This window comes from Orycteropus afer, unplaced genomic scaffold, assembly GCF_000298275.1.
Source record: "Orycteropus afer afer isolate SDZICR_OR568_19922 unplaced genomic scaffold, OryAfe1.0 scaffold00052, whole genome shotgun sequence".
Classification (NCBI taxonomy): Eukaryota; Metazoa; Chordata; class Mammalia; order Tubulidentata; family Orycteropodidae; genus Orycteropus; species Orycteropus afer.
Window position 1 is genome coordinate 2,604,099 of NW_006921639.1, and position 23,862 is coordinate 2,627,960.

Here is a 23,862-nt window from a genome sequence, read left to right on the forward strand (position 1 = left end):
CAGACCCATGGGGGTGGGGAGGCAAGAGGCCCTTCCCTTTAGGGATTATTCAGGACTGTTTCAAACCTTCTGGTCCTCTGTGGCCAGTGAGCTCAATGTGCACTGGGAATGTGCCCTTCATACTCACACTGGATGGACTTGCTGAGGGGTGGGGTGGGGACAGGTAAATGAGGGTGTGGGGCCAGCACACCAGGAAGGTTTGTGCCCCTCCCCCAAAGGCTGCTTACTTGCAGATGTATCTGAGCAAGTTGTAATTTGCCGGAGGAAGGTCATTCACCTGTTTGGCCAACTCCAGAGTTCCCTTAAGAATGAAAGAGAAACATAGAGCTCTATAAGGCTAGCCTGAGGCCAAGCCTTTCTGCAGGATTGGGAAGAAGCAGAGGGAGGTGGGAGAACAAGGGCCTAGAGCACCATACCTACACAGGCCCAGGCCCAGAGCGGTCCTCCACCTCCATCTCCCTCCAAGGGGTGGCCAGGGGGTGGGCTAGGTGTCCCTAGGGGCAGCAAGGTTACTTTAGAGGAGTTGGGGTGAGGGGGTGGCTCTGCAGAGCCACAGAGGAATGTCAGGGTCACTCACTGCTCAGCATACTTATCAAGGCACAAATATTTGCCAGATAGCACCTCTCATCTACCCGCAGCTGCAAGGAGGGCAAATAGTCCCTGACTAGCCTGGCGGGCCCAGGGCTGTGGCAGAACCGTGGGGCAGGGGATCTGGGGCCTCTGTGGCCTCGTCCCTTTGGGAAGGAGACAGCCTATATAAATGAAAGAAAAATTCCTTGTTTCTGAGCCTGCAGCAGGCCAGGGGAGAAGAAGGAGGTGGTGGGTTGCCTATACCTACTATGTTGTGGCCCATAGCCCAGAGTTGGGCAGGAAGTAATGTGGCCTGCTTTTTGAAATACCTGTCCCTACCCCACCCCAAAGACCAGGGCAAGCATAGGAAGCCCCCCTCCCCATGGAAAGCAGGACCTCCAAGACTTGAATGCCCAGCTGAAGGGACAGGTCCTCACTAGCCTTGGTGTGCTGGGCAGAGGTAACCTGTCTCTGGGAGGGCCTGCACCAAACACTTAAAGGGTCTGTGCTCCAGGCCCCAGAACCTGGGCCCCCACCCCATGCCATCTGTCCAGACTGCTTCCCAGATAAGTCCCCGTGAGCCACTAACCTCACTCTCATCCTTGGTGAGAAGCTGGGCACAGCTGAGGAAGTCCTCGTACCTGGCGAAGGGTACCACTGGTTCAGGCAGCTCCCGTAGGTACAGCTTCAGCAGGGAGGCCACCGTGTGCACGTCTGTTGTGCTGTTGTTGGGGGGTGGGGTGGACACGCCTGAGGCCTGGAGCATCAGAGACCTTCAGAGTATCCAGACCTCCCCACCAGGGGCAGCCTCTGCCTCTGCTCTAATACCTGTGTGTATGTGGGAGTGGGGGACCTGCAGGCAATACTCCGTGTCTAGGAAAGGCCCAGGCCTCCTTCCAGAAGCCAGTGGGCAAGGCTCAGCAGGGTGGGGGACTAAGGCTTTGAGGCTATCCCAGCCAGGGATGACCCACTGAGTCAAGGCACTTGCTCAGGACCCTTGAGCCTCATCTCCTTGTCAACCAGGGAAGCCAAGTTCCCTCACAGGCAGTGTGAGACCCAACGTCCACATCACTTCTGCCAGCCCGAGGGGCCACTGAGGGCTGGAGGAATTTTGTGCAACCACTGGTGCCCAGCACCCAGCTTGCAGAGAAAGGACTCCATAACAGCAGCTAGGGAGCACGTGGAGGTGAGGTACCCCTTCCCCTGGGGCCTGGTGGCCACCTCAGGGTCTTTTGCAGAATGAAAGAGGTACTGGGTGAGGGCAGGGACCTGGGCAAAGCTGTCTATTGGAATTAGCACCAGGGCTTGTCGGGGCCTGAGATCAGTTTCAGCCTCCTCCGGTTTCTCCAGGCCCACTGAGCTGCAGCTGGAGTTTCCTCACCCTCCCAGGCCTCAGCCTCCCTGGCCTGGCCCCTTACATCAAGTAAGGCTGTGGAAGGCAGGTCTACCTATCTCCAGACTACAGCTTCCAGGGCTGTGGGGAAGGTCAAAGTCAGGCCCTCTCTCCCTGATCTCTGGGTCCCTGCCCTCATTACAGGGAGTGGTTTCTATCGTCACACCATTTCTAGTCTCAGGACCCCCGGGGACCCATGCCTAGCCTTCACTTACTTCTTCTTTGCTCTTCTGCTCCACTCTGAGCTTCACAGGCTGAAGTGGGCCTAAAGGGAAGGATGTGGCCCTGGATGCAGACAAGCTTCCCAGTCCTGTACAGCCTTGGCAGCTCAGGACTTGGACTACTGGTGAGATACCTCCTCTAAACTTGCATCTGGCTGGGCCTGGGCCCCAGGTGGTTCATCTGCTTTTCTGGGCCTGTTAGTTGGTTCTGTGGGCTCAGGACCATGGGTGCAAGGGACATCAAGCTCATTGGCATAACATACTACATAAAAGCATTGTTCCACATCCTGCTTTGGTGAGTGGTGACTTAAAAGTTTGCAAGCAGCCTTCTAGATGCAGTGATGGGTCTCTCCACATCCAGAGCAAGGAGGAATGAAGAAAACCAAAGATTCATGGAAACAATTAGTCCAAGGGACTGGCAGACCATGTAATCTTCAGCCTATATGACTATGAGACTGGAAGAAATAGATGGTGCCCAGCTGCCACCACTGTCAACCACTCGGAGGGGGATCTGTGTAGGAGATCCTGGATGGAGTAGGAGAACAATGTGGAACAGAACTCAGAATCATAAAAAAAAAAAAAAAAGAAAGAAAGAAAAAAGACCAGGTTGCTGGTCTGATGGAGCCAGGTGAAACCCCAGTGACTATAGCCTCTGGCTGCCCTTCAGGTCTGGAATTGAACTCACTCCTGTGGCTTTCAGCCAGGTAGTAAACAGGCATATGGGCTGAATATTTACATTGGGTGGATGCACACCTTAAAGAGATCAGTAGTGGGAGAACAGGGGGACAGTGTTTGCACAGAGAGACAGCTCAGGGGGCAGGAGTACGTGGGAGGGAGGGACCCAGGGAAGAGGTAGCTATGGGGAGGAAGTGGGAAGAGAGCTGTTGCACTGTGGGAAGTTGCAGTCGATGTCATGAGACAGGGTGTGTGTGAACTGCTGCGTGGAGGATGGGTTTGCTCTGTGAACTTTCACCCAAATCACAGTGAAAATTAGAAAAAGCAAACAAACTTTGGGTCTCCATTTCCCTCATTGGGGTTCTTGGGAGACTGTGGTTATGCTATTAACATGCCATCTGACCCTACCTCAGGGTAGATGCTGTCTCTTGTCCCTGCCCCACTCCCAGAACCAGGCTCATAGCCAATGGTGCTTGCTGCAGAGCAGGGGCTGGGCCCAGTGCACGGGAGAGAAAAGCTGTGACCACTTTAGTGCAGCCTCTCCATTCTGCAGAGGCACTGGCTCGCTTGCAACCCCATCTCAGCTATTCCTCACTGCCCGTGCATTCTGGTTCTTTGGGAGAGACACAGCACCTGCCCTAAGGTCAAATCAGCTCCTGCCTGGGTCTCTCCATCTGCACGATGGGTATGATCATGCTTTCATTTCTTCTTCTTCTCTTCGTTCCTAAGATCATCTCTCTAGCCCACACCAGCATCAGTCTGAGAGCAGCAGCAGCAGAATGAGGCTATGGGTGCCCATCTCTTGAAACATCACTCCCCACTCTCCACACAGCCTCCAGAACTACCTTTCTCCCTGCTGAGGGTCCAACGGACTTGGTGGTGGGAAGGGACAGGTATGGAATAGCTCAGTTCTGGGGGTGGGGGGGGTGACTGAGGCTTCTAAGCCTAGTGGGGGAGGGGGTCGATGGGCTGATGTTGGAGAGGAAGTTCTATGGAACTGCATAGAGTGGTGAGGAGGGGGCTTAAAGGTGGAAGACACTGAGGCTAGAAGCCAGCACCCAGGAAGGTGGGCGTCATGGTGCCGAGAGCTATCTATGTCCTGGGGGTAAGCAAGCTAAAGGGGTATGAGTGGGCAAGGAGAGACCCAAGGGGACCCTCTGAGAGTGGTGGGAAGAGCTGCCAAGCAAAGAAGTGTCCTTGGAGATGGCAGGAAGCCAGCGGAGAATGCTCAGGGAGGGAAGAGTTTCCAGAAGAGTGCTAGAAAGGCTAGGGTGAGGATGCAGACCTCTAGGAAGCACGGACAGAGCCTGGAATAGAGGCTAGGACTGTGACCATGCTGGGCAGGGCGCACCTATGTGCTGCCTTGGGTAAGTGACACAGTGTCTCTCAGGTTCGGTGTCATTCATAAAATGGACATGAGACCACTTAAGAAAATGCCTATGAATGACAACCAGGGAGCAAAGGGGGAAGGAAGGAGGAAATGCAGAGGAAAAAGGGGGCAGGTCTCTGCTTCCCAGTGAAGGAGAAGATGTTCTCCCAGAGGGCAGGGAGAGCTCGGGAGGGGAGAGGGGCTAGGAGCTGGGAGCCTCCCACATGTCTGTACCTGCCCCCACTAATCCCAGGCTTCCTGTCCCCACCCCTGGAGGGTCCCTCCTCAGCCACTAATGCCCAAACCTGGTTGCTAAGCAGAATCACAGAGGGACTCTTCAAACATACACTTGTCCACTCCTCATGTCTAGTTGAAGGGCAGGGCCCCAGAACAGGCTGAAGGGCACCAGGATCAGGACTGGATGCTCTGCTGGGGCCTCAGGGCCAACCCCACTCCCAGGCCAACCCACTGTCCCCAACTGTGGTCCCTGAACAGCCGCAACCTGCATCTTTTCCCCTCCTGGTCCTACTCTGCCTGTTGAACACCCCCTGGAGAGGGGGCTACTCTCACCATGAATGACCACAGAGCCCATTAAGTATCCCTCACTTTTAAACTCACACACTACATCATAATTCCTTTTTTACTTGTCTTGTTCTCCTCACTAAACTATAAACTCCTACAGGTTACCACGTTTCTCAAACTTTGCTGACAGGACCATATGGGTACTTTCAGAGACACAAATTCCGGGGGACAGGGGAGGGGAGGGGTGTGGAAGTTTCAACAGCTGCCCTGGGTGGGATGTGACTGGTTCATCTTCACGCTACTGGGCTGGGCCTGCCTGAAACTCTGAACACTTCCTCTCTACATCCAAACTCACCAAGCCCATCACCAGTCAATCACAAATCACCTTCATGTTCTGCTGCTCCCCAGGCCAGGAGGCTTCACCACTTTTTCTCTACCCTGGGACCCACCATTCAAGCACTGGATGGAAGCCCCTCCTCCAAGATGCCTCCAGTATCCCCCAAAGGTAGCTCTCCCTTTCCCAGTCCCTTTCCCTGCCTTCCAGTGAGATGGTGGTTCAGATTCTGACTTCAGGTTTGTTTACTGTGCAGGCTCTTCAGCCAACTGCCTCCTCGACAGGAGCCTTTCAGGTTGCTAAGGGGCTAAATTAAACTGGATGATGTGGCATGGGCCTGGTGCATAGCAGCTCCCATGAAGCTTAGTTTCCTTTCCCCCATCACAGTGGATGTTTGCTTGAACCTCTCCCCATGTGGAACTGTCCCTGGAGAAGGGCAAGAACAGCACACTCACTAGTATTCAGGATCACATCATGTCACTTATCTTCATGACAACCCTGGGAGGTGGGCACATTTGGGCTCACTTTACAGAACAAGGCTTAGAGATCGGGGTCACCTGCCTGTTGGTGGTCGTGCCTTTCCTCACTCTTAGCTGCTCTGGAATGTGCCAGAGGATGAAGCCCCTCCAGTGGCTCCAGAAAGGTTATCTTTGTCTGTCTGAACCTGGACTGGTGTGGAAAGAGACGAGGTGGCACGTACGATTTGCTCACTGATCCTCAGGGGCCAGGCTCATCTGCAGGACAATACGCTGCTGTCCCCAGGAAAGTCTGGACACTGCTGGGTGCTGGGCTTGTGTGGAGGGGATGCAAGACTAACCCCCCAGTTTTAAGGAGCTGCCCCTGGTCAGGGTGAAAATTCCCTGAGGTAGGTAGTATGGGGGTGGTATTCCCTTCTAGCTCCCAAAACACTCCAGTCAAGGTGCTGAACTTCTGGGGTCAATAGGAGTCCACAGGGGTGGCCCAGAGCAGCTAGGGGGCAAGGCCAACCATAGAGCTGAAGAGAGTCCACAACATAGAGCTGAAGAGAGTCCACAACACTGTCTTTCTAAGCCCCAGCCAAGGCAGGGCTGCTGGGTCTGGACACGGCAGCACTGACCTTTGACCCATGCCCCTGATGGGAAACATGCCCCTTCAGAGCATAACTGCCATCAGGGCTCAAGCCACAGAGACTCAGAGCGCAGGCTCATGGAGGAAATGAGAAGATAGGGGAGGAGCTGCCCAGGGCAGGTAGGCAGGCAGTACTGACTGACTGCTCACTCATATTCACCACCCCTTGCCTTAGTTCATTTGTGGATGAAGAAAATGAGGCTCCAGAAAAGATAAAGGGCTGACCACATGCATTTCAGAATGAGGTGTGAAAGATATCCACTCAGCTAATCAATGACTTCCCCAGGCCAAGGAGGGGTTGCTATGAGTCAGAACTGACTCAACAGTAGTGAGCTTGCTTTTTTTTTATGACCCCCTCCATCTTCACACAGCTCTCAGCACCAAACTAAACCTACTGCCATGGAGTCATTCTGACTCATAGCGACCCCCACTGGGTTTGCGAGGCAGTAAATCTTGTTGTGGAAGTAGATTGCCCGGTCTGCCTTCCACGGAGTGGCTGGTGGAGTAGAACCTCTAACCTTCTGGTTTGGAGTCAAACGCCTTAGGCACTTGACCATAGGCCTTAAGCCATCTTGAAACCCCAGCTCTGGGCCATATAGGGACATGATGAAGAGCCCTGACTGGCAGAGGTTCAGAATGGACCACAAGCTCACAGAAAGTGAGCAGTGTAGAGGGGTTTCATGAGGCTCCAGACAAAGGGACCCTGTGTACCGTCCCTGAGCAGACCTCACTCAGGGGGTGAAACTGACAAACTCCCTTGACTGCAGTGATGAGTCTGGGAGAACATGGTGAAACTAAGCATGTTCTACCTAGAAGGAGAAGCCCTGGGATGGCCAGAGCTGCCTGAGGGTACCCATGGGAAGATTCTGGAATACTGGAGCAATGGGGGTCTCATCTGTGAGGTCAGATCCAAGAAGAAAGGTCAGAAGCAGGGAACTGGGGTTGGCATGACCCAGGAAGAACCTTCTATGAAAAAGTGCCACATTAGGGGTACGGTCCTGTCAGAGAGAAGAGAGGCCACCACCACCTTCTGGTGAGCCCCACCCCCTTCACTCTTAGCCTATAAGTGAATTTGGCTCCCCTAAAGGGGGTGGAGCACAGGACCTGGGCAAGCCACAGGGATGGGTTAAAATGGTCACATGACCCAGGGCAAGTGGAGGAGACTCAATTCCAGGACTCCACCCCACCCAGAAACCCTAGAGGATGTGGGTAGGAGCTGAGGCCATCATCTTGTCACTGATCTAAGCCTGGGAATGAGTCAACCCAGAGAACTATGCCAAGAGGCTGACCCTACAGGAAATCTTGAGTCCTGTATTGAACCCTGAATTCTACCATGCCATTCAAGAGGAGCCCTTCTCTTCTTCCATCTGGGTTAGGTTCCAAGCATTTGCAGGGGAAGTAGTACCAGGGAACAGAAATGGGCCTCCTTTATGGCAGCTGCCATCCCTGAGCAGGTGTCTAGCCTCTTAGAGGAAACCTAGGTCCATTATAGGTTTGGTGTTTTGCACCCTACCTGTCTGGAGGGCTTCCTGAGCACATGAAAACACTTGGCAGCTGTGACAATGTTGGGAGCCACTGGCCTACCATCCAACTGCCAGACTTCTAGGCACCAGCCTGGCCCTGTCCACTTGTGCTGGGGCCCTAGGAAGAAGCCCCTGCAGGGAAGGAAGGACAGGTGGTCCATTTTGGCTCCCCCCAAGCCAAGGCCAGAGCTCACCTGTCAAACAGCGGCTTCTCCCCGCAGTCGAAGGAGTCCTGCAGGTCCCTCACCAGGTTGGCCTGACCCGGCATGCGGAAGAGCCCCTCCTCAGTAAGCCCACGCTCCCGGAGGAAGTCCACACATTGCTCCACCAGCAGTGGGGCCTGACGGGGACCATACTTTCGCTCATGGTGGACTGTGTCCTCCAGGTGCTGCCCAAAGATCCCTAGGCACAGAAAGGATAGGGTCATACCCTCTGCTGCCCAGGTGAGTGAAGGAGGACACACAGGACAAGGGAGGGCTGGACTGCTGGTAGGGAGCAAATGAGGAGCTGTGCCTTGGGCAGTGTGGGGCAGAGGGCAGGAGGGAGCAATAAGCATGTGGCCTGGCCTGTTCTGCAAAGCTTGTCCAAGCCCGAGGAGCAAGTGGCCCTCAGGGAGTGTCCATTATGCATTTTATTGAATGGTTTATATATACACCAGCAATTTCCAAACAGGAGTGGCTCACAACTAAAATCTCAGAACTATGTCCACTAAAAGACATGCACTAGAATGTTCACAGCTGCATTCCTTATAATAACTAACTGGGAACCACTGATGCCCATCAGCACTGCAATGGACAGATACCATGTGCTACACCCAGCACAATATATGCAGCATGAGAATGGATGAAGCACACCTTACTTGGTAAGACAATCCTTTAACATACTAATAATGAAAACATAATTGTGAACACACACTGCGTAATCTCAAGTAGGTCAAGTATACAAAGCAGCCAGATGCATCTTCTGTTAGAGGGTCAAGACATGGACACCCTGTGTGAGAGTGACTTCAAGGAGCCTGTGGGAGTGCTACAAAAAAAAAAAAAAAAAAACACCTCACTGCCATCGAGTCTATTCGACTCATAGTGACCCCTCCTTGGGTTTCCAAGGCGGCATCTCTATGGAAGTAGATAGTCCCAAATTCCTTCCAAGGAGGGGCTGGTGGGTTTGAACCACCAGCCTTCTGGTTAGCAGCCAAATGTCCTAGGCACTATGCCACCAGAACTCCCATGGGGGCTCTAGGGTGCTGGTAAAGGTCTAGGTCTGGAGCTAGGTATGGGTTACCCAGCTGTGTTCACTTTGAGAACATTCAGTGAAATGTACACAGTACACAGTAAATGAGCGGTAGAGGGAAAGAGGAAGAGGACAAAAGAACTTCTGACTGAGAAAATACATGGCAAGTAACTGTAAAGCTGGGCTAAGAGGCTCCTGGTAGACCAGACAAAAAGAGAAAGAGATGCGATCTATAAATCTTTTGACTGGCAAGGAGAGGACTAACACACTAGGAGAAGCAGATCTAGGAAGTCTTTGGCGTATCCAACATCTTAATTTTTAGAATGCAAAGGCCTCCCCCACAGGGGGCTTCCAGGGTGTGCCAGGGGTGAGATATCAATGCTCTATTCTGTCTAGGCAGTTCTGTGTCCGAGACAGATGCAGCCCAGGCAGGTGGCATCCCAGAGGTATGGATGGTGAGCCAGCTAGGTGAGGGGTTCAACTCACCCCTGCTCTGAGAAGCAGCATGACCCTGGGAGCCTACCCAACTCCCACACACAGTGGCTGGTTTGAAATAAGATACACCAGTCCCTAATACAGTGCCTGGCACAGAGCAGGGCTAAGTAAGTGTTTCTTCCTGCTCTGCTTGACCCCAAAGACAAAGTGAACAGAACCTGGAGGGATGAAGATTCCGTGCCTCTAGAAAATGCCCCCAGGGAGTGCTCCTGATGGCTATCAGTGCTTTCGGGAGGAGGTGTGTGTTATAAGTCTGCTACTACTAGGAGTCTCAGGGTGGGTCAAATATTTAATGCATTCAGCTGCTAACTGAAAAGTTGGAGGTTTGGGTCTACCCAGAGGTGCTGCAAAAGAAGTCTGGAAATCTACTTTCAAAAACTCAGCCATCGAAAACCCAATGGAGCAGAGTTCTACTGACACATATGGAGTTGTCATGAGTTGGGGTTAACTTGCCAGCAACTGGTTTATTGCTACTATTACTATCATGATCCATATCATCACCATGATGATTTTTCAGATGAACAACCTGAGAGATAGGGTATAAGAGCATGATCAAGTTCACACAGTAAGCAGCAGGGTCAAGATTCAAACCCAGGTGGTCTGGCTCCACAGATCTAGAGAATGTTCTAGGCCACAATGCTGTTCTCCACCCAGCTCATATGGGTTATCTGTGTGACTAATTGGACAACTACATATTTCCTGCCCAGCCTAGCTCCTGCTTTTCTAATGTCTTCTCACACCAGCAGTTCCTGAAGATGTGGGTCATCTGGGCAGTGGCCAAAGGTAAATGGATGCTGCAGCACTAACCAGAAAGGAAAGGCTGTTGGCTTCCCACACTTGGTGGGAAAGCCTTAGCCTCCCACTCATAGGGCTGGGGCCTAATGGACTGCTCCAAAGACTTGAGAACTGGGTTGAGGTAACATGGGCATGGTTGCTGCCTGGAGTAGTTCTGAGAAGCAGCCGATCCAAGGAGTCCCCAGGACCCATTGCTAACAGCATTCTGACCAGAGGCCCTCCCACCCAGATTGGGCTGATCCTGGCAACACAGAGCCACTATCCCCTCATTTCACTCAGGGCTTAATCATCTACACTCAACAATGGCCCACATGTGCCTACAGATGTGCTTGTTTAGCTCGCATATTTGAAACAGTTTATTGAAGTATTTAAAATTGAGATTTCACATAAAAATCTGGACTCTTGGCTTCTCATGAAAAATCCACGGATCTGGTGGCACCAGCCCAAATTCCCAAAAGGCAATGTTAGCTGGCGCTCAGTACCATCTGTGCCCTCTTGATAGCACATGTACTTGCCAATTTTCTAAAGTCTTCCCCACCTCCTATTGCCTCAAACTCAGCCCATACTTCACTCATGTGGCTTTGCCAGGTATTCACCTCTTTTGCTTTGACATCTGGGGCATGGACTTCCTGCAAAGGCAATGGGATCAGAATAACCACAGAATGTAGAAATGGGAAGCCATGCCTGCCATGGCCAGAAGTATTTGCTAGGACCTCAAATGAGCTGGCTGAGCAGATACAAGGGGAAGTGCCCGTGTGAGCAGAGGGTCTCCAAGAGACATTGAACCCTCAATGACCCCCCCATATGTCCCTTAGGCTGCTCTGGGAAATGCTAAGAGGGTTAATGAGAAGTTCCCGTGGTCACAGCATCCCACACACCAGGGACTCCATATAGCTTGCCTCCAAGTGGTGATCTGCCTGGCATGAGGTTTGGGTTTGGGTGGGACACAGGCAGGCAGCTGACATTCAAGGCCACAATGGTCTTGTGTATGCACCAGCACTGGTCTGGGTTCACGTCCTGGCTAAAACACTGAGGAGCGGAATGTGCCCTCTCCCTTGGCGGGACCTCAGTTTTCCCATCTATAAAATGTTGGCGATATCCCTGCTTTGAGGGGCACTGTGAAGATCTGATTGCCCCTACCCATGGCACCTGACCCTGGCCTGGGACTGTCCCACATGCTCAGCACAACTGCAGAGTCTGCATAGAACCTTGCACAAGTTCTAGGAGCAAGCTGCTTCCTTGTTGACCTCTTCAGAGGGGAGAAATCTAGGGGAACCCGTAGGAAAGCCTCAAGGGAAAGCTAAGAGGCTTCCTTCCCTGCTGTCCTGCCAGAAGCACCTAGGCTCAGGCAAAGTGTCTGCAAAATCTCTGGCAGGGCCAGAACAGCCAGGCCAAATGCCGTCAGCCTTCCTGGCACTTCTCAGAAACAACCTTGCCAAGAACCAGTTCCAGTGGGTTTGTCGGATCCCTAGAAGCCCTGCCAGCGTGCGGGTTCCTCGAGGTCCCTGCCCACGCTTTTCACAAAACACAGGCTCTGCCACGGGAGAGGAAACTGGCAGCTGCTGCCTTCCTCTTGGATGAACCTGCTGACAGGCTCAGAGCTGAGGGCTTCCTCCCCTGCCGTCTGCTCCTGGCCAAGCCAGAGTGCATCCTCTCTCCCTGGCTCTATTCCTATGGAGGAGCAGGAGGCTAGAGGCAGACCCAGTCCTGGCTAACCTTAGGCACGGGTCTCAATCTCTCTGAGATTCGGATTCTGCCACTTCACAGGTTTGTGAACACCTGGGAGAGAGTGCTCAGGCTTTCTCCTAACCCAGGAGAACAGTGCACAAAGGGTAGAGGTAGGAAGACTCCTGCCCCAGGGCCCCAGCCAGAAAGAGGCAGCTGGGATTCCCTCTTGGAGCTCATCGTGTTCTGACCATACTTGGACCTTTCCAGTTGGGGGCTGTTGGGGGTAGTGAGACCTGGAGTCAGGTGGCAGGATACTAAGAGAAAAAGAATACCAAAATTCTCCTTAGACTTTCCAGCCTTCCGTTGACTCTAGCCTTTGCTGTTCTCTTTTCTCTTGTCCCCAGGATACGGTCTGCCCATCCACCAGTCCCTCCTCCAGCTTCCGTAACTCCTGCATCTGCAGCAGGCCCTGTTCTGGGTCTTAGAGGGCCCTACAGCTGCCCTGAGGCAGGGCCCCACACGGACTGTCCCCCTGCTGAAAACTTTTCTGTGCCTCCCGGTGCCCATCCAGGCCTCACCAACCTCAGCTGCCTCTCAGCGGAGAAACACAACGAGAGGCAGAAACCATCTGGGTGGGCGCTCCGAGGCCCCAGGAGAGAAGTAACTTCTTCCTTGCTGATGGTGTCCAGCCAAAAACGGAGCACAGGGGCCTTAATGAGACTCAAGGAGGCGTAAGTGGAGCCAGGCTGGACTTGGGCTCATTTGGCCCAAGGTCTGCCTCCGGCTTGGACCCCTCAAAAACCAAAGAGGCCCTTTGCAAGTCCCCACACCTCTCCTATAATCAGTTCCTCATCGCTGCACGCTGACGCCCAGCTCCCAGGCAGAAGATTCAAGGAGGCCAGGCTCTTAGGGCGCTCAGGCCTCTGCCCCTTTTCCCGAACTGGCGCGTCCCTCACACCCCCTGCTTGAAGAACGGTGCCGCTCCTTCCGCACACAGTCTGCCCAGGCGTCCACAGCCCACACCTCGTCCTCCCCTGCGACCCCGCCGATCCCACGAAGCGCATGCGCTGCGCTCTGGGTGCTGGCGGCGCTGGTCCCGGGTCCGAGCGCGCTCTCAGGCCTCGCGGGCCCCAGGGATGCCCGCCCCCGGTCCCGCCCCTACCTGGGGCGGCGGGCGCACAGCAGGCGGGCAGGCGACAGGGCGGCCGCGGGCAGACGCGGCATAGGGAGAGAGCCCGCGAGGCCGGCATCAGGCCCATGGCGCGCGGGCGGGGCGACGGCGGCAGGAATGCCCGGCACGCGTGCAGGTAGCGTCTTGCCCGCCTCCTACCTCTGACCAGCGCAGCCTCAGGCCCGGCTTCGCTGCAGCTCCCCGGGATTTGCCAGCTCCTGACATGCCACGCCTGACGTTGGCCGATATCGAAAATCTCCAGTTTAAAATATCTGGCCCACTTTTTCTTAATGCTATTAACAGCTATTAGCAGCAACCAATGATCAGTCCCTGCGTCTTAGCCAAGCACTCGCTCTAGGAGCTCCCATTCAGTCCTCAGTCCAGGAGACAGATTTTCCAAGCCGGGCAATGGAGGTCCAGAAAAGGTAGGTAACTCAGTCTCCATCACCCACCCAGGCGAGGGCTGAGACAGAGTCTGAGGCTGTGCAGCGGGTTCCAGAGTGGTGGTAAGCGAGTCCCAGGCACTTCAGGCCTCTGCCCTGCCCTGGGCTAGTGCCCTGGTTCCCACACTGTTTAGACTTTACTGTATCTGATGGAGCAGTCCTGAGAGGGAAGAATTTACATCCCCATTTTACAGAGGCAGCTGAGGCTCAGAAACATTACATGATTTGCCTAAGGTCACATAGCTGGTAGTGACAGATTTTGCATTCAAACCTAAATTGTCTTTCTGCAATGCCTGTGTTCCTCTCAGGGCAGGAGTCTGTCTCAGTGACAATAGTCCACAGTCTCACACTTTCAAATGTGAGGACTTGGGGAGGTCAGGAATGAGGACCAGGATGAGTCCTCAGTCTCAGGCATACCCAAAGAAGGCAGTTGGACAGAGAAGCAAAGAGAGGGTCATGCAACACTAGACTGAAGGGATGGTGGCCCCCAAGAGCTCTGGTCAAAATTCCAGAAGGGAGGAGCTTAGGAGAGCATTGGGGCTGGAAAAAATAGGGATTCATCTTGAAACTGCATGTGCTTAGCTGGTTCATTCTTCTTATACTACAAAGGGCTAGACTAGGATATAGAGAAGAAAGTATAGGCCCCAGGTGCAAAATTTAAGCAGGCACCAAAAATCTCAGAAGTCAAAATAAATATTATTTTATTCCAATTGTTGTTAGGTGCCATTGAGTTAGCTCTGACTCATAGTGATCCAATGCACAACAGAATGAAACACTGCCTGGTCCTGCCCATCTTCACAATCCTTGCTATGTTTGAGCCCATCAATGCAGCCACTGTGTCAAGCTATCTCATCACTGGTCTTCCTCTTTTTCACTGACCCTCTACTTTACCAAGCATGATATTCTTCTTCAGGGACTGGTCCCTTCTGACAACACACCCAAAGTAGTTGAGTCTAGCCATTCTCACTTTAAGCATTCTCCTGATGTTATGTTCTTCATATTGTCCAGCCTCTCGAATTACTTGTTCAGCATACAGGTTAAATAAGTATGGTGAAAGGATACGACCTTGAGGCACACCCTTCCTGATCTGAAATCATGCAGTTAGTTTTCTCTTGTTCTGTTCAAATGACAGCCTCTTGGCCTAAGTACTCTGGTCTGTCGTTTCTCGTACTGTGGTGGCTTGCATGTTATTGTGAGGCTGGAGACTATGCCATCAGTATTTCAAATACCAGCAGGGTCACCCATGGTGGACAGGTTTCAGCAGAACTTCCAAACTAAGACAAGACTGGGAAGGAGGATGGGGTCAACCACTTTTGAAAAAAAATGGCCACCTTATGAATAGCAGTGAAACAGTGTCTGATGTAGTGCTGGAAGATGAGCCCCTCAGCTTGGAAGGCACTCAAAATATGGCTGGGGAAGAGTTGCCTCCTTAAAATAGAGTCAACCTTAATGACGTGGAGGGAGTAAAGCTTTCGAGACTATTGCTTATTGCAATAGTTTTTAAAATAAAATTGATTCAAAAAGTTTATGCTAAATGAAATATCAAAATTTTAAATAAAGACAGGACCTCACTCTGCACTTATATAACCTTGCCTCACTTGCCTCACCCTAGTCCTGGCCCACCAATCCTGTTTTTATTTAACATTTTGAGATTTTGTTTATCTTGGGTCTGGGAGACAGACTAATGCTCCACCCGACAGACTTCTACCCCACAGATATCCATATTCTAATTCCCAGAAGGTGTCAATATGTTATCTTACATGGTAACAGGGACTTGGCAGATGTGATTAAGTGAAGGATGTGGAGGTTATTTTGAATTATCCAGGTGTGGCCAATGTGATTACAGAGGTGCTTAAAGAGAGAGGCAGAGGGAGATCTGACTACAGAAAAGAAGACAGTATGACAGTGGCATCAGAGATTGGGGTGATACAGCCACAAGTCAAGGAATTCCAGCAGCCTCTAGGAGGTAAAAGAGGCAAGGAACAGACTCTGCCCTGGAACCCACAGACTAACTAGCCAGGCCATCACCTTGATTTTAGCTTTATACTGTTGATTCATTTCTGACTTCTGATCTCCAGAACTAAAAAAGAAAAAAAAAATTTGTGTTGTTTTAAGCCAACCACTAAGTTTATGGTAATTTGTTACAGCAGCCATTGTTATTGTTGTTGTTATGTGCCATCGAGTCAGACCCGACTCATAGCGACCCCTCCTTGGGTTTCCGAGGCAGTATCACTACGGAAGTAGATTGCCAAACCTTCCTTCCGAGGAGTGGCCGGTGGGTTTGAACTACCAGCCTTCTGATTAGCAGTCAAGTGCCTTTAGGCACTATGCTACCAGAGCAGCCATAGGAAACTAATAAGTCTCTCTCTCTTTTTTTTTTTTTTTTTTGCATCAATATTGATTTTGAAAAATATTGCAATGAAATATTTTTCTTGATTACTGAAGTCACCCCACCTCCAGTTTTATAAGAGCAGGTTCGACTCGACGGCACATAACAACAACAACTGGTGGCATAGTGGATAATACATTTGGTTGCTAACCACAAAGTCAGAAGTTCAAACCCACCAGCTGCTCCATAGAAGGAAGATGAGGCAATCTACTTCCATAAAGATTTATTGTTGTTGTTGTTGTTATGTGCTGTTGAGTTGACTCATAGCGACCCCTTCCTGGGTTTCCAAGGCAGGAGCACTACGGAAGTAGATTGCCCCGTCTTCCTTCCGAGGAGTGGCTGGTGGGTTTGAACCGCCAGCCTTCTGGTTAGCAGTCAAATGCCTTAGGCACTATGCCACCAGAGCTCCCCCATAAAGATTTACAGCCTTGAAAACCCAATGGTGGTCATTATGAGTCAGAATCAACTCAATGATGGTAGGTTTGGTTTGGGTTAGATTTTATGCCCAAGGCAAGTGAGGCTCCCTAGCCTCAACCCTGTGTGTGTGGACCTGGCCTGTGTGGGGAATGGGGGCTAAAGGCCTCTAAGCCATGGGTTGGCTGAGTGTGCTGGGGGCCGGGGCTCAGTTTTCTCTCTTCCCAACATTCAGATGAACGTGAAGCTGGGAAGGGCAGTCCAAGGTGCCAGGTGACCACAGCCAAAGAATGTCTTGCCAAAGTCTTGCCAGAAAAGCCTGTGGCTCCCATGGCTCGGTGGCCAACTGGGTCTGAGCAGCCTGGTCTGCATTAAAAAGAAGGGGTCAGAGGGTTCAGGAGGGGTACCATCCCCAGGGAGCAGGTGTGACCTTACCAGGTGGACAGACTCTGCTATCACCTCATTTTGTCTTCTCTGAGCCTCCATCTTCATACCTGTGTGGTCACTGAGTGAGACCTGCCAGTCTTTAGGCACTCTAGAGACCTGCCAGTGCCTTCCATTCCCACTCAGTGTTTCTTAGAAGGATGGACAGCTGCAGCTGCTGCCTTATCAGTGGCTCTGGGGTCTGATAACCATGGCCACAGTTCGCTCTGAGTTAAGCCCTGGCCTTGCTGATGCCCCACCCACCTCGGGGGTTGTTTTTAGCTATGGGGCCTGTTAGGGTTGAATGTGCAGAAGTACTTATGAAACTCCCCTCTTCAGGGCAGGACAAGGACCTGAAAGCCTGAGGATCTGACCTCTTACCCAAGCAACCTGCTGAGATGACCACTTCAGGTGGGGCGGCCCGCATCTCTGAGCTGTGGCTGGGGTCCAAGACCTCAGGGACTGCCTCTGCCCTCTGCCTTGATTGCTCTCTGACTCCCACAGTCAAGACAACTCAGATCCAGAGACCTCCAATGCTTGCCCAGCAACAGAGCATCCTGGGGTAGGCACACCCTTGGCTGCCACTTCTCACACCTCTGCTGTGTGCTATCAGGTAAGTTGCTGAACCTCTCTGGCCCTCTCTGCTCCTTCCAAGTTGTATCAAACTCCTGGCAAAAGCGGCCCACAGCAAACAGGAAATCACCCCCTCTTTCCTCAGAGTAAGGAGCTCTATTGGTGCAGTGGTTAAGGCATTCAGCTGCTAACCAAAAGGCTGGTGGTTTGAACCTACCTGTGGTGTGGCTACTCCACAGGAGAAAGATGAGGCAGTCTGCTTACATAAAGATTTACAGCCTTGGAAACCCTATGAAGCAGTTCTACTCTGTCTTATAGAATTGCTATGAGTTGGAATTGACTAGATGACAGTGGGTTTGGTTTTGGTTTGGTTTCTCAGAGTAGTGTGGGCTAAAGTCCTCCCAGCCTGCCTGGAAAAGAACTTGAGCAGAGGACACCTCCCTATGTCTTGTGCTCCAGAGACAGCAGGAACCCACACTTGGGCTTGGAGATCTAGGCAACGTGGGCTGGAATGTAGACTTCCAACTTATTGTATGTGATCTTGGACCTCGTCAATGCTAATTCTTCACCTGTAATAGGGGGAAATAATGGGACTGATTTCATAGGGTTAGTGTGAGAATAAAGTCCCATGGTGGCTCAAACAGTTAATAAGCTTGGTCGCTAACTAAAAGGTTGGAGGTTTGAATCTACTCAGAGGCACTTTGGAAGAGAGTCCTGGCACTCTGCTTCTGAAAACTCTATGGAGCTCAGTTCTACTTTGATACACATGGTCACTATGACTTAGGGCCTGTTCAATGACAACTTTTTTTTTTTTCTTCAGTACAAGGATTAATGGGGATGCAAAGCATGGTACCAGAGAATGCTGGATAAATGTTAGCTGTTTTGGCATGTGGCCACCTAGAGCAGACTTAGTCCTGGCAGCTGGGCTCCCACTGCATTGGTGCAGTTGAGCCTTGATGTCACTAATGGAGAGTCCCAAGCACTTACCACTCTCCAGCCACCTTGGGGTTCAGGTACCGTATTGGCAATAACCCAGGACGGACTCTTTCCTGGCCCTCGTGATCTGAACTCCACTTAATGCAAACTGAAGCAAGATGGGCAAAGCTAACATGGCATTCCTCATCACAATGGCAGGAGGGGAAAGAGGATTCAAGGACTTTTAAAGATGGTTGCATAGCCAATGTTCTGAAATCCCACCAGAAGCAATGGAGAGCAGCTCTCTGCTAATCACTCTCCCGAAATAACATTGAAACTACCATGGACTGCCAGAAGAAAGAATAAATCTGTCTTGGAAGAAGTGCAGCTGGAATGCTCCTTTGAAATGAGAATGGCCAGACTTTGTCTCTCGTAGTTTGGTTATACTGTCAGAGAGGATCCAGTCTCTGAAGAAGGGTACCATGCTCGGTAACGCAGAGGGCCAGCAAAAAAGAGAAAGACCCTCAAGGAGATGGATAGACACAGTAGATGCAGTGATGGGTTCGAGCATAGCCACAACTGTGAGATGGTGCAGGACTAGGAAGTATTTCATTCTATTGTACATAAGGTCACTGTGGTAGTTAAGGTTGTGTGTCAGCCTGGCTGGGGTATGATTTTGAGTGTCTTGGATGCTGGATGTAGTTATCCCCTATGATGAGATTGTTGTTGTTATGTGCCATCGAGTCGGACACGACTTATAGCGACCCCTCCTTGGGTTTCTGAGGCAATATCACTACCGAAGTAGATTGCCCAACCTTCCTTCCGAGGAGTGGCTGGTGGATTTGAACTGCCGGCCTTCTGGTTAGCAGTCAAGTGCCTTAGGCATTACACTACCAGAGCTCCTATGATGAGATTAGATCTGGTATAATCACTTTCATGGTAGACTCTGCTAATTGAAGAGGAGTTGCCCATGGGGTGTGGCCTGTTTCCGGTATATATGGAAAGGATCATACATTTGGTTTGTGATTCATCATTACCTATTCCTGAACTTGAACCAGTGGCCTGCTGTGTTGCCTTCATAGCCTGTGAGCCAAGAGGCCATTTTACTTGTCAATATTGGATGGTCAGCCTCAGCAGCCAGATGCTGCAGAAACCTCCAGTTTGCTCCAGTGGGCTTGGAAGGCAGAACTGAAGCCCAAGGTCAAGGGGCCTCCACTCAGCCCCTAAAGCCAGCACTCTGAACTCAGACTTCTAGCCTTGCCTTCCCTTAGAGTCAGCACTCTGAATTCGGACTTCTGGCCTCCTGCACTGTAAGAGAATAAATTTCTGTTTGTTGAGCCATCCACTTGTATTCTGTTATAGCAGCACTAGAGAACAAATACAATCACTATGAGTTGAAACCATCTCAACAGCAACTAACAACAACAATAACCTGGGCCTTTGCTCTCTGGTAAACAGCCCTGGGCTCCCTGAGGCTGAGACATCACTGGGACTGTGGCTGGTAGCTAATTCTCTTGCCTTGATAATCCAAGCTCACAGGCTGGATCACTTGCAGGGAAGAAGCCTTGAAGGCTGCAGCCCACAAAGGTTCCAGAAGAAGTCAGATCTGGGGCCTGGATTGGGTGCAAGGCCAGAAGGGGCTTCTCTGCCTAGCACCTGGACCCTCAAGATGCAACAGAATGGGCAAGGGCACCAGAATTGGACTTCTTCAGTGGGCTTAATGACCTGAAGTCCAGCCCAGGTCAGCAGAGCCCACTCTCTTCCCCTTTGGAAGGGCTGCCAGGAAAGGCCCAGGCCTCCTGGCCTGGTGGACCAACATGCAGAGGAACTGGAACTAAAACCCTGTATTCTTGTATGTTCCAGTAAGGCTGGGATATGGTGTCAGCAGGTCAGTGAAAAGGTGGTCTACTACTATCTTAGGCTCCACCGCTGCCACTGTAGGCTGGGGCCAATGACTTTTCCTTCTGATTGTGCTTCAAGGGTTCCATTCAGAGATGTTAATCAGTATGTGACTTGAAACCAGTTGGACCAAAATGACTACCTTGTGTCCCTCCAACTTGTCCCTGAGGCTAGGTTTTTCTCCATTTCAAGTGTCCTGCCATGTGGCCTCAGGGAGCTGCCTTGCTCCCCACTTCCTCCCTAAGGAGTCCAGGGAAATTTGGCTCATGAGGGTCAAAGGAAAGCCCCCAGAGGCCTATAAGAGTCACGTACAGTCAGACTAAGGATAACCACTGCAGACCTGCTGACTCATGTCTCAGGGCCCTCACCCAGCATGGAGCAGTCATACCCCATGGGGCTACCAGTCCCAGGCAAGCCCTCGCTCAGGACTGTCATATGGGGTTGCTGCTTGTAAGGTAAGAACAGCCCCTGGGCTTGCTCAGTAGCATCAGCTGGCCTGCAAGTAGGACAGAGATGACACCACTAGCTATTGAGCCTGAACCCTGCACCCCAGATTGCTGCATCAACTGCCACTTAGTATCTCACTGAGACAATGGCTAACAGGTACTTTATACTCAAAGGAGTCCAAATGGAGGGATGGTCTTACCCCACTGTCCCAAACTACTCCACCCATAGTCTTCCTCTCTCCAACAATGACAATTCACCCTTCCAGCAATGCAGCCTGGGAGCCAGCCCACCATTCCCTTTCCCTAATAGCCACATCCAGGGCATCTTGTCCTCCTACTGTAAAATAGATTTGAGTCCTTCTTACTTCCCCACCACCACTGTGCAGCAGTGAGAGCAGCCTTGGTCTATCTTCCCACAAGATCAGAGGGGTCTCTTTAAAAGATACACCAGAGCACACTGTTCCTGTGCTCAAGTCCCCCCCCACTCCCATTTCACTTAACAGTAAAAGCCAAAGTCCTTCCAGTGGCCCCCAAGCCTCTGTCAGCCAGCTCCCATCTGACCCAATTACTTTCTCTGGTCAAGCCCACATCAGACGGTCTTCTGCCAAGCTTCTGCTGAGCTGTCCCCTCTGTTGGACACCGTTTCACACCCAGTACACTTCTGACTCTGGCTCTGTTTCTCACTTTCTTCAAGGACTACTCATATGTCACTTTCTCATCAGGCTTGCCCTCACCACTGTATTTAAAACTGCTCTATTCTCTCTCTCTCTTTCTTTTTTTTTTTTAAACAATGGCATGCATTATCTTCTGGTCCAGGGGTTCTCACAGTGTGGTCCAAGGACCAGCAGCACCAATAGTACCTGGAACTTGTTAGAAATGCAGATTCTTGGGCCTCACCCCAAGAGTTGTAAACTCTGGAGGTAAGGCCACAGTTTATTTTCACACGTGATCTGGGAGACTTGTTACCATTTGAGAACCATTGCTCTAATCTCTAACTGATGAACTTTCCTTGTTATTGTCTGCCTCCCTGAGTAGAATGGAAGCCTCATTTGTTCTTCTCTAGGCTGAGCAGAATTGGCCTCTCTACTGGTTCTAGCCCTGTGCCTTGGAACCCCAAAGCAGCCTCCCTCTCCATGCAGCAAGGACTTGGGTCACCTAATTCTCCTGACTTCTGCACTGGTATCTCACAGGATGTGGATGTGGTCCTTCCAACATATGAGGCCTTTTCCTCCAAATAGATTCTGCAGTGTCTGTGTGGCTTTTACAGTGGGAGGCCTGGTAGGGGGTTGGCTTACTGTGGAAGGGGAGGGTGCAGAATGGGTAGGTGGTCAGGTGGATGATGTGTGTGTAGGGGGGTGGCTATCCATTAGGATGCCAGGCACTGAAATGAGAAGAGGAAGCAGTCACCCCTGAGGAGGTATCCATGAGGACACAGACACTAAGGGGGGCACTGGGAAGGAGTCAGAGCAGTGGGGCTACACTGTGTATCTCCAAATCTTTTGAAAAATGTGCTCTCCTCAGGTCTGGTTCTGTAAGCCCATTCCTCACTCTTATCAACCTGGAGATGAGAAGCTCACTTCCTGGTGGGTCTGGGGTAGTCCATACCACCTCTAAGTTTTTTCTTAATGGACAGAATAATTTGCAGATGCCAGTTCCCTTCCTAGTTTCCTGTCTTCTGAGAAGCGAATTAATCAGTGAGGCAGGTGAGACAGGGCAGCTCTTCTCCTGGGCAGTGTTGGCCGGTGACCCTGAGATGGCTGTGAGCCCCACCCCTTCCTCCTACCTGAGTCCTGGTGCATCCTTTCCTAATCATCTTTGCCCTGAGAGTCTGCACTTTGCCACACAATGACTAAGTTTATGCATTGAGATTTAGCTTCCTCATCTGTGAAATGAGGGTCAGAATTCCTGTTCTCCCTGCCTCCCAGGTGCAGAGGAATTGAATGAGCTAATGTGGCTCATTTAATAACCAGTCCACACACCTGGCATAAATGGTGGTCACTACTTCCACCTCACCTCCATTGTACCAGGTGCTAAGGTACCAGGCGCTGAGGTACCTGGAAAAAAGACTGTGGGTTCTGGAAGGCTTCTCAGAGTGTCAGAGAATGACTAGATGTTCAGCAGCTTACAGAATATTCTATCTCCCCCATCTCAAACTCCCTATTCCACTAGCTTTCAATCGCACTGACAACTCTTTCTTGCAGGAATCTACTAGCCCTTGTCACTCCTTGAAGGTTTTCTCTGCTGTCTTACTGTACTTGGTCCAGCACAATTTTATAACTCTTCATGATTTTAATATCCACATGATCTTTCTGCCATCCAGCCTCCCTCAAAGGCCTCATCTAGTCTCATGCATTAAGCAGCATCTATGTATTGATGGCCCCCAATTACCTCTCCAGCCCAGTTCACTCTCAATTTACATGTCTGACTGCCTGCTTGACATCTATACTTGAACATCTAATAGGTATCTCAAGTGAAGCCCCACACTGCTCTCTCAATCTTCCTTCCAAACAACTGCACCTCCTATAGTCTTTCCCACATCAGTAAATGGCTAATCTATCCTCCCAGTGGCTTACATCAAAACACCTTGAAATGACTCCTGACTTCTTTCATTCTCTTATAGCAGGGAAACCTTGAAAATACATCAGGAATTAAATTACTTCTCATAGCTGCTACCCATCCTGGGCCAGGCTGCCACCTTCTCACCTATGGGGTCCTAACTGGTCTTCCTGCTCTGTGCTAGCCCTCCTTCAGGCTGTTCCTAACACAGTGGCCAGAGCCATCCTGTTAGTATCCTTGGTTGGGCTCTGCTACTCTGCTATTCAAAACATGTCAGTGACCTACCTCTTTTGGTAAAAGCCAGAGCTGTCGCCTTGAATGGCAAGCCCCCTCTCCATTACCTCCCTCAGTGTCTCTGCCCTTCCCCCTTGCTCTCTCTGCTGTTAACCGCACAGGTCACCTCACTATTCTTCCAACATGGACAGTCTTGCTGATTGTTTGAGCATTTGTTATTGTTTGTCTCCGGAACTCTTCCACCCAGACATATGTATAATGTACTCTTTATTTTTAATTTTATTATGCTAAAATATACGTAACAAAAAGCCTATCATTTTAGTGTATAAATTCAGTATAATTAACTTTTTCATCTTTATTCAAATATCAGGGCAGGGGAGTAGTAGTGGTTCAGTGGAAGAATTCTCACCTTCTATGTGGGAGACCCAGGTTCAATACCCAGCCATTACCCCTCAGGTGCAGCCACTACCCATCTGTCAGCGAAGGCTTGTGTGTTG

General features: G+C 51.1%; 1 protein-coding gene across 1 annotated transcript in view; it reads right to left on the reverse strand.

Annotated features, from left to right (window-relative positions):
• ARHGAP22 (Rho GTPase activating protein 22) overlaps positions 1–23,862 on the reverse strand; it is a 430,840-nt gene that overhangs the window by 9,530 nt on the left and 397,448 nt on the right. Inside the window, exons 5-7 of the mRNA XM_042780657.1 lie at positions 7,909–8,116; positions 1,160–1,292; positions 228–301 (exon numbers count right to left, since the gene is read on the reverse strand). Coding sequence (XP_042636591.1) covers positions 228–301; positions 1,160–1,292; positions 7,909–8,116 — 415 coding nt within the window. The remainder of the gene's footprint in view (positions 1–227; positions 302–1,159; positions 1,293–7,908; positions 8,117–23,862) is intronic.